Raw genomic sequence first — 9,682 nt, forward strand, 5'->3', positions numbered from 1 at the left:
TCAGGACACCATCACGTGGTTGCATTAATATTTATATCTTCTCTCCACTGGGTGGGGCTATGAGTCAACAGATAGGTCTACCGAACACCAGATAACTGCAACATTTATAAGATTGGTATGAAACATTTATAGCAGGACATTTTATAATCAAATCAATGAATTGTATAATTTCAACTAGCATAATTGTAAAGAAACTATGTAAAACTAACCGATGCAACGAGTGAACAACGGACTTCCTCTGTCTATCTACATGCAGACCAGTTGCTTATTGTCAATTTTCTGTCATACACATGTCAGTGTCTTAGCTCTGTTTCCTGTCCACCAGCAAACATTTCAAATCCTTTCAATTAGCCCCATCTCCTACTGATCCACTCACTGACCCCCCCCCCCCTCTCCCTCAAATGACAACTGTGGAGTGATGTGTGTGTGTGTGTGTGACTGGGTGGATGGGTATGTGTGTGTGAAAGAGAGAGAGTATGTGTCTGTGTGTGTGTGTTTGACTCACTGTGTGTGTGTGTCTCGGTGTGTTTGTGTGTGTGTATGTGTCTCAGTGTGTGTATGTGTGTGCATGTGTCTCAGTGTATGTGTGTGTGTGTGTGTGTGTGTGTGTCAGTGAGTGATGTGTATCCTTGGGATTGGTCCACAGGTAGAGGTGCAGAGTCTTGAACACAGAGCCCTCCCTGTTGAACATAAACCAGGCTACGACATCTTAACCACTGACACACTTCACCTCCTAACCATTCATCCTGGACTGCCTCTCTGCTCTGCTCTCCATCCACTGTCCTCCACAGTATACAGTCTCATCTGCCACAATTGCTGTTTACCAGCTTACCTGACCCAGCTCTACAACAGACAGGACAGGACTGAGGAGGATGAGCAACATGGCCACGGAGATCGTTGCCTTCATCCTGAACATATCTGGATGGATCCTGGTCTGTTCCACTTTGCCTACTGACTACTGGAAGGTGTCCTCCGTGGATGGGACGGTCATCACCACGGCGACCTTCTGGTCCAACCTGTGGAAGACCTGCGTCACGGATTCCACAGGAGTGTCCAACTGTAAAGATTTCCCCTCCATGCTGGCTCTGGATGGTCAGTCCAAACTTTAGCTGGTTGCTATTTTTGCTGTGATGTTGTATTGTCATTGTAATTGTATGCGATTATGTGTATTTTTGTGTTTGCATATGTGTTTGTGTGTGTGCATGCGTGTGTCTGTTTGTGACTGTAATGGATATATATATGTGTGTGTGTGTGTGTGTGTGTGTGTGTGTGTGTGTGTGTGTGTGTGTGTGTGTGTGTGTGTGTGTGTGTGTGTGTGTGTGTGTGTGTGTGTGTGATTTCTTTGACCTAATCACAGATGTGTTACATCCTGAGCATCCGTCTCCTGGGATGAATGGCTGGCTCTGAAAAAAGTGGTATTTGGAATTTGATAACCCTATCGGTTTGTTGGATTAAGCCCAAGAGCCTCTAAAAGATACACTACCAGAGGCCAGAGACACATTTGAACCGGGTGTTCAAGCTGCCATTTGAGGATACAATGCTTTTAAAGTGGCAATGAGAGGAAAACTGAGAAAGTCAGAGCACTTTTACAAGTGTGAGATAACTCTGTGTTTGTCTCTTTATCTCTCTCTCCCTCACACCCACACCCACACCCACCCACCCACCCAGTGTATATCCAAGTTTGTCGGGGCCTGATGATTGCGTCTGTGTGCCTGGGGTTCTTTGGAGCCACCCTGGCCCTGATGGGAATGAAGTGTACCAGGATCGGAGGCTCAGAGAGCACCAAGGCCAGACTAACAGGCCTTTCAGGCCTTCACTTCATACTCAATGGTGAATATTCATTATATTGTGTGCTTGTTGAACTACTCCTTGCTATTTAGACCAGAGCTGAGTCCTCTGTTTTCTCTGCAGGGCTTTGCTCCTTGACTGCATGCTCCCTGTACGCACACAGGATCACATCAGAGTTCTTTGACCCACTCTTTTTTGCTCAAAAGTAAGTGTTCAGCTTAACTGTGCTACTTAATGTCCTACTGCACTGCATGTCGACAAATGAAATGCAGTGAGCACATGTATTTACTAACTGGTCACTGGCTTTGCCGGCTATGCCCGTCCTCTCGTTGCCAGGTTTGAGCTGGGCGCAGCGCTCTTCATCGGCTGGTCTGGCTCGGTGCTCTGCATTTCAGGAGGACTCATATTCTGCCTCTCCTTGTCAGAGGGCTTCAGGTAAGTTTGTACACTTAATTAAACGATGATCAATTACAGAAAATGATTGCTTTGACAGACGTGTTTCCCCCCCCCTTCCATTTACTCAGTGTGTTATGTAATCTGTAAGTACGGTACGTATCTCAACATCATGTTGACTGAGACACAGAAATGGAAAGTTATCTATAATAGAGTAGACGGACCGTAAAGCTTGTCATTCAGTAAGTTAATGAAGCAGTTTACTATGGACTGTAATGAAGTTGTTTAAGTACTGGGATTTCCAGGGATCACTGTCAACATCTTGTCTCATAGTGACAACAGTATAAGGACATGCACTGTATGTTGATGACTGAATGTTTTCTTTGTGTATAGTGTCAACGTATTTATGTGAAAGTCACCTTGGCTAGGGGGCCTAGGGAACTAGTGTATGGGGTGGGATGAATTGGCCTAGATCCGGAGACTTCTGTCTTCTGAACTAGAACTGTTTTTTTTACCATGGAAATGGAATGAGGACAATGTATATCTCAAAGGAGTAACCCTTTGTGTTTTCCTCTAGTCGAGCAGAGTGCTCCTACAGTGTTGGTACGTCTATGGTAACCAAGCGTCACAAACCCGGCAAGTCTGCCAACAGTTTCTACAAATCGCCAGTTTCCACAGACCCCCGAGACCCAGCAGAACACTCAAGGCAGTTTGGAAAGAACGCCTATGTGTGACAACGGACGGAACACTGGCATTGCCATATGGTCATATGAGGTGACCGTGGACTGTTTGACCCTTGGGCTAAGCTTGTTGAGGTCACCTTTTCATACCTCTTCAACCAGAACCCCAATTCCTTATTGAGACGGAGTCCTGTGTGATTACATTACCTAAGGATGTGATGTAGGCTACCTGCTTTTATTTTCCTTAATATCACACTTCTTTCCAATGCACTGTTCATGGAGCATGGTTTTTGATATCTTCTCTGCCAAAGGAGACTCCTTGCTGTCTCTGTGCCTCTGCTGTATAACTGACTTGAACAATGTCACCCCCTGTGGCACAAACAATGCTGGGGGAGATAAGCCCTGAAATCAGCAAGAGGAAATAGACAAGCTGTTGGCTCCTCTCTAAAACCACATTAGGTAATAGGCCTCTTCTGTCAACGGGCGATAAACAAAAGAAGTCAGATAAGCTTGTTTTCTTCACAGGGCAGGAAATTCGGTTTGGCTAGGATCACAGTATGAACTCCCGGGTCACCTTGAAGGGACAAATGAACGTGTGCTCTTCCAAATCCATTGTTGTTCATTAGATATGCCTCAAGAACAAATATCAGGAATATGTGTCTGTTTGAGGTCATCTAGAAACATTACTCAATTGGTTAATTCCTGTACGTCTCCCAATATGTTGTAATCAGTGGCAATGTCAATAAATGTTTTTTTTTTGCATACAAGGAATTCAGTGATAATTTTCTCTGAATGATCTGGTGAAAGAACATTAAGTCAGTATAAAGGAAAGGGGGATTGAATGAGTAGACTTTTTAATTGGGGGATTTAACACTTTGACATGGACCTCTGTATGAGTGTCTCATGACAACTACCTCCGGAACTCAACTGTGGAGTCAATGCCCGTCTGCTGTATGCTGTCACTCTTTAGCAGACCACAAGTGAAGACTAGCCGAAGAAAGAGTCAATAGAGAACATTGTGTGCTCTCAAGAAATGTCAAGTTGTTGTATTTTTGCAATATACCTCACACTGAAAGATGGCCCCCTACGTTCCGTTGTCTCGACTGATCACAGAGTTACCAGTCAACAGCAGTCCTGCCCCAGTTGATCTCTGTTCAGACTCGGATATGGGAATCGGAAGTTTCCTCCACCGCCTGCCATCTATCCAACCTTCTGATCAATTGAAACCTTAACCCTGTTACGTGAATCCTCTTGGCCCTCCGAGCCGGGGGACTCTCACCAGCTGGCATGGAGCTACAGCTGGTAGCCGCCCCGTGCTCCCTGCTCCAGTCCTGTGTATCCGTAAACAAGTGTCGGGTGTCCCACAGCTCTGGTTGGTCAGAGGACCTACTCTGACTACACTACTAAGTTAGGATGATAGCCAGACATCTAGACAAAATCAATAATGGTGAGTGATTTCACATTTTGATGTCCATATTTTTCAGAATGAATCCAGAGATGAATTCACCATTTAAAAAATATACAGTTTTATTGCATGCAATAAGTCTAAGATTCCTCATTTGTATGGATTGAAGCATCAGAATGAATCATCACATGAATCCCAAGCATCCCTAATTCATGTCTATTTTGTTACATCAGATTCTAAATTCAAACAAGGCCACCAGCAGAATCCTTGCCCCAAAAAGCAGTTTATTTATGCCAAATTGACAGAAAATCCATTATGGACAATACTTCTAAACATACAAAAGAATCAAGTACTGTTCCGTACAAAACACACAAGTTGAGTGTGATTTGGACTGTGGTTGAGGTACAGTTTGGCTGCAATTTCAACAAGACACCACCAGAGAGCAGTATACCTATACTTTATTTAGAGGACGATGAGTCAAACTATTGACAGATAGAAACTCAAACAACGTTCTGTGTATGCATCTTTGGATGGAATCTTACTTAATATTTCTTAAATTCTCATGGTAGGTTATTCTGCAGCAGGTATTTGTGCTTTATAACCCATAATTAACGTGAGGCCCTGCCAGCGAACACAACCACTCTTTTGTTCTTTCTCCATTATTAGCCCATCATTAATGAAAAGCATGAATTACCACCATATAGGTCCATGCATCACAACAGTGGGTCCATTCCAATGTCCCATCTACTTTGCCGATAAGCCGAGGGACTCGGTACAAAGAAGACCCTTCTCATCTTCACTCACCACAAGAAAATCCATCACTCCCCATGCAACTAATACCATCAGAGAGAGCCGTGGATTTAAGCATAATTATATGAGGTCAAAGACGTTATGTTTTAATTATATAAGTAAAGCAGGCGGCACACCTAGCTAATAACCCACCGCAGCCCGAGGCAATGTCAACGGACAATGGAAGCGCTTCAGCGGACTCTGAAGTTGTAATTCCTCAGGTAATGAGTTCTTATTGAACTAGTTAAGGTCAGACCAGCACTGTATTTAAAATAATAATCATCTTGAGATGAGGTCAAGTTTTGCCATAGCCTTTGGGCTGTACTAGGTCATGTTTATCTCCTTTGAATACATTTGATCAGAATAGGTCAAATAATTCAAAACGCAAGGAATCAGCTTGGGACATAGAGATGGGAGGTTTCTGAAACGTGAGATAAACGCTTAGGTCAACATTTTCAGCACCCAAACAAGGTTCTTCAAACCTGAGCAGCAACAGACCCATAGCCACCCTCATGCAGTATGGGATAAGTGACGACCAGGTAGAGCAACAAATATGACTGTCTCCTTAGTCATACTGAGCCCTGCTACCAAGCTGTTAGGGATGAGCAGGTTTCTTCCCTATCACAGCACAGCAGGAGACTTGGGCTCCACTGGACGGTGGCTCCACCAAGGAGACACACCATCGTATAGACAAGAGAAAAAGGAATCGCCAATAAGTCAGATCTTGAGAAAAGAGACGCAACCAGCGACGGTCGTAATAAGACAACGTGAGGGTTATCTAGATATAGAGCAAATAGACTGACTCCACACACCAGAGTATCAGGATGAAAATCCGTGTGATGCAGATCTGGGGCTTCCTGATGACAGTGCTGGGCTGGATCTTTGTGGCATGCACCATGGCCATGGAGGGCTGGAAGGTCACGCCCATAGGGGGCATGGGTGGCTCGCCTGTCATCAAGGTGGCCTGGTACTGGTCTAACCTGTGGAAGGCCTACTTTACCGACTCCACTTCTGTCACCAACTGCCAAGACTTCCCTGTGCTCTGGTCCGTGGACAGTAAGTACCGTAGAGACATGCATCATATATAGTGTTCTAATTCTATTTCTGTGGTGGGTATGAAGTTGTATATCAACAAGAGGACACATCTGAAGACAGTCTGTTAAGCTCATTTACCCCCCCCAAAATAGGGTTTAAAACTAATTCTGTTCATATGTGACTATTACTGTACTCTATCTTTTAAGCAAACTTCTTTGAGTTTAGACTGTTTCAGTACAGTGACATTGGGTATTCCACTGAAGTTATAAAGCCTACTGTAGTGTAAAATGTGACCTTGCGTTTGGTTGTGTTCTAATCAACCAGACCACATCCAGATTGTGAGGGGCCTGCTGATGGGTGCTCTCTCTGTGGGGATGCTGGGGTTCGTACTCAGTCTCAATGGGATGGAGTGCACCTTCCTCGGGGGCAAGGACAAGGCGAAGCACAGGAAGCTCTTCACTGGAGGAGTCTGTCACATCATCAGTGGTAAAATCACCTGGTAGATGCACACTGTAGCAGATTGAGAGTAGCTGACTGACTCACTTCGTCTTATGCAGGCATTCTGGCTGCGCCAGGATATGCTGTCTACGCAAAATACGTCTCCGGGGAATACTTCAACCCCTATTTTGACGGATTAAAGTAAGTTGACCTGGATGCAGGTTTTTCCATTCAGTTACAAGATAATATTGATTGATTCTCTCTCTCTCTCTCTCTCTCTCTCTCTCTCTCTCTCTCTCTCACACACAAACACTAACACAGGTTTGACCTGGGGACTCCTCTGTTTCTTGGCTGGGTGGGATCAGCTTTCCATATGACAGGGGGTTGGTTCTACTTGGTCTCTGTGTGCAAACTGCTCTGTGAGGACGAGAGGTGAGTACAAGCATAACCAGCCTCATCATCAAATCAAAGTTTGTCACGTGCGCCAAATACAACAGGTGTAGACCTTACAGTGAAATGCTTACTTACAGGCTCTAACCAATAGTTAAAAAAAAAAGGTGTGTGTGTGTGTGTGTGTGTGTGTGTGTGTGTGTGTGTGTAGGTAAGTAAAGAAATAAAACAACAGTAAAAATACATTTGAAAATAAGAGTAGCAAGGCTACATACAGACACCGGTTAGTCAGGCTTATTGAGGTAGTATGTACATGTAGGTATAGTTAAAGTGACTATGCATATATGATGAACAGAGAGTAGCAGAAGCGTAAAAAGAGGGGTTGGCAGGAGGTGGTACACAATGCAGATAGCCCGGTTAGCCAATGTGCGGGAGCACTGGTTGGTCAGGTAGTATGTCCAGCACAATTGGTCAGGAGACCGTAAAATGGTGGCCATCTCCTCCTGGCTATTTTCCACAAATTTTCATCATGGAATAGTTATTAATTTATTCATAACACTTGTCATTGATTTGTTCTTTCTCATTTTGTATGTTATCTCTCCCAGCGAAACTATAGTCGTCCCTGAACTTCCCGAGGTTGAGAGGGACCAGGCCAAGTCCACCACAGTACAGTCCCCAGTATCCAAGATCACCTCAAAGATCAAGGTTTCATCTGCATCTAAGATTTCTTCAAAATCTGCAGGCTCAGATGTGTCTGCCATCTCCTCAAGGTCTGGTCAATCCGGTCACGCGTCCAAATTAGAGCGGTCTGGACGGTCCTCGAACTCCAGGCAGTCCTCGAAATTTGGCAGTGGGTCTTTGACGTCTGGTCGTCCATCGAGGTCTCATGGGTCAGTGCACTCCGAGGTGAGCAGAGACAGTAGTAGTACAGTGTCCTCTTTATCCAGTGGGTCAAGAAGGAGCGAGAGAGAACCGTTTATCCAAAACTCCTACATATGATCTGGTTCTGTTCATACTATGTGTGATTGTGACTGGACCGAACTGAAGTAACAATTGTATATACTGTATATGATGATTAGTGCTGTCAGAGTTCATCCGTTAACTCAAGTTAACTTTTTTGAATTTTAGTGAACTAATGTGTTTGAATTGCGATTAATCACATGGTCTCTTATCTTTTAAAATATAGTGAAAACATCCAAAATACATAATTTATACAGCTAAAAACAACAATTCAATGTCAAAACAAGTTGACAATGAGGTTCAATTAAGTGTGCTTTGTCAATTTACCTGATTTGCTGTTACTTTGGACAACTCAATTCGAGCAAATTCTGAATTTGAATCACAACAAATCCTTTGATTAACTCAATTAAATGTTTGAATCATTTGACAGCCCAATAATGATCCAATTGTGATTCTGTATGTGGGGGAAAGTCTCTGTATCCAATGGCCTGTTTCCTGGGAATGTTTCACTTTCATCAACTGAACTGCTTCATCACATTCATTGTATTGCTATTGATAATGTCATTCAAGCAGGACTTTTCTGCCTTTCGTCAAGTTCTCTGACTCCGTGTTGTTGTTGTTCTCCCTTTTCAAATGATTCAACTGTAGTCTAATCAAAATCAGTATATTTTAAGATATAGAAATAATCACCAACTCTTTTAGATGTTACTTTTCTAATATTGTCAGCACAGTCATACCTGCCAAAGCAGTCAGGGAGGCTGCCTGTAAACAGTCTCTGTTTTTGGTGTTGCCACTCTATTCTGCCCGGACACTGTTTCCTATTTAAACCATGAGTGATATGCCGCACAGCTGACAGACCGACGCTCCAATCTTGTGCTAAGTGAATATGGAATAATTTTTATTGGATGCATTTTTGTGAATTCCGTGACTAGATTGGATGAAATCAGTAACATTGCAATAGATCCAGTAACTTACCCTCGGTAGTCCCTGTGAGCGATCCTCTCCACCTGTCCAGACAGAGGAATGTGGAGGAGGTTGGTTCAGATCCTGGGCCTCGAGGTGTCCATGCTGGACTGGGTGATTGTGGCCTGCACCCTGGATATCGACTACTGGAGGGTGGCCCAGGTCGGGCGCTGGTCCAGCCTGTGGAAGGACTGCTCTGAGGACTCCGCCACTGTAGTCAACTGTGTGGACTTCTGTGGACGGTGAAACATGGTTTGAGTACTAGAATCTCTCGTCTCGTATCTGGTATCTCTGTGTGGAATAATCAGGAGTCTTATGGGTGCAGTGTCTGCTAATATGATTATTTCTCTAAAACTGTATGGGAATGCCAAGCTGTTTTTTGCCTACATTTTCCCTACTCAGGTATAATATTGGATCTGCTCTTTGGCTTGGCCTAGTGAGAGGCTTCCTCATCATATTAGGACCCATTCTGTTCTCTGCCACTATATTCACAGTAGCCCATTCAAAAGGGTTAAATGTACAGTACAGTATAAGCGACAATAAGCATACATGCCTAATTTACATACAACACCACATAAGCATGCTTCTCTAAGTATTGACTTACCTCCCTAATCTTATTATATTTGCACACACTGTATATAGATTTTTCTATTGTGTTATTGACTGTACGTTTGTTTATCCCATGTCTTATCCCATCTCTGTGTTTTGCTTTATCTTGGCCAGGTCGTAGTTGTGAATGAGAACTTGTTCTCAACTGGCCTACCTGGTTAAATAAAGGTGAAATAAAATTAAAATAAATAAATGAATGGTGTATTTTCAGTTATCAGTCTACAATGCGATA

The 9,682-nt window shown here is 43.6% G+C and overlaps 2 protein-coding genes across 2 annotated transcripts; both read left to right on the forward strand.

The window, feature by feature from the left end:
• The first annotated feature begins 606 nt into the window (after positions 1 to 606).
• On the forward strand, positions 607 to 3,619 carry LOC109890092 (claudin-10-like). Its single transcript, XM_031823873.1, has 5 exons — positions 607 to 1,092; positions 1,669 to 1,830; positions 1,912 to 1,993; positions 2,125 to 2,223; positions 2,759 to 3,619. The coding sequence occupies exons 1-5, from the start codon at positions 873 to 875 to the stop codon at positions 2,913 to 2,915; spliced, it is 720 nt and encodes a 239-aa protein (XP_031679733.1). The 5' UTR covers positions 607 to 872; the 3' UTR covers positions 2,916 to 3,619.
• Positions 3,620 to 5,377: 1,758 nt separating this feature from the next.
• On the forward strand, positions 5,378 to 9,512 carry LOC109890093 (claudin-10-like). Its single transcript, XM_020482042.2, has 5 exons — positions 5,378 to 6,111; positions 6,415 to 6,576; positions 6,648 to 6,729; positions 6,850 to 6,960; positions 7,524 to 9,512. The coding sequence occupies exons 1-5, from the start codon at positions 5,880 to 5,882 to the stop codon at positions 7,915 to 7,917; spliced, it is 981 nt and encodes a 326-aa protein (XP_020337631.1). The 5' UTR covers positions 5,378 to 5,879; the 3' UTR covers positions 7,918 to 9,512.
• Positions 9,513 to 9,682: the final 170 nt, after the last annotated feature.

This window comes from Oncorhynchus kisutch, linkage group LG5 (genome assembly GCF_002021735.2).
Source record: "Oncorhynchus kisutch isolate 150728-3 linkage group LG5, Okis_V2, whole genome shotgun sequence".
Taxonomy (NCBI): Eukaryota; Metazoa; Chordata; class Actinopteri; order Salmoniformes; family Salmonidae; genus Oncorhynchus; species Oncorhynchus kisutch.

Bases quoted from the DNA above. Each gene is read 5' to 3' on its own strand.
- LOC109890092 (XM_031823873.1), top strand. From the start codon at position 873: ATGAGCAACATGGCCACGGAGATCGTTGCCTTCATCCTGAACATATCT. The intron at 1,994-2,124 runs GTAAGTGTTCAG...TCTCGTTGCCAG, and splicing joins CCACTCTTTTTTGCTCAAAA to GTTTGAGCTGGGCGCAGCGC. The intron at 2,224-2,758 runs GTAAGTTTGTAC...GTTTTCCTCTAG, and splicing joins TCCTTGTCAGAGGGCTTCAG to TCGAGCAGAGTGCTCCTACA.
- LOC109890093 (XM_020482042.2), top strand. From the start codon at position 5,880: ATGAAAATCCGTGTGATGCAGATCTGGGGCTTCCTGATGACAGTGCTG. The intron at 6,577-6,647 runs GTAAAATCACCT...CGTCTTATGCAG, and splicing joins AGTCTGTCACATCATCAGTG to GCATTCTGGCTGCGCCAGGA. The intron at 6,961-7,523 runs GTGAGTACAAGC...TATCTCTCCCAG, and splicing joins CTGCTCTGTGAGGACGAGAG to CGAAACTATAGTCGTCCCTG.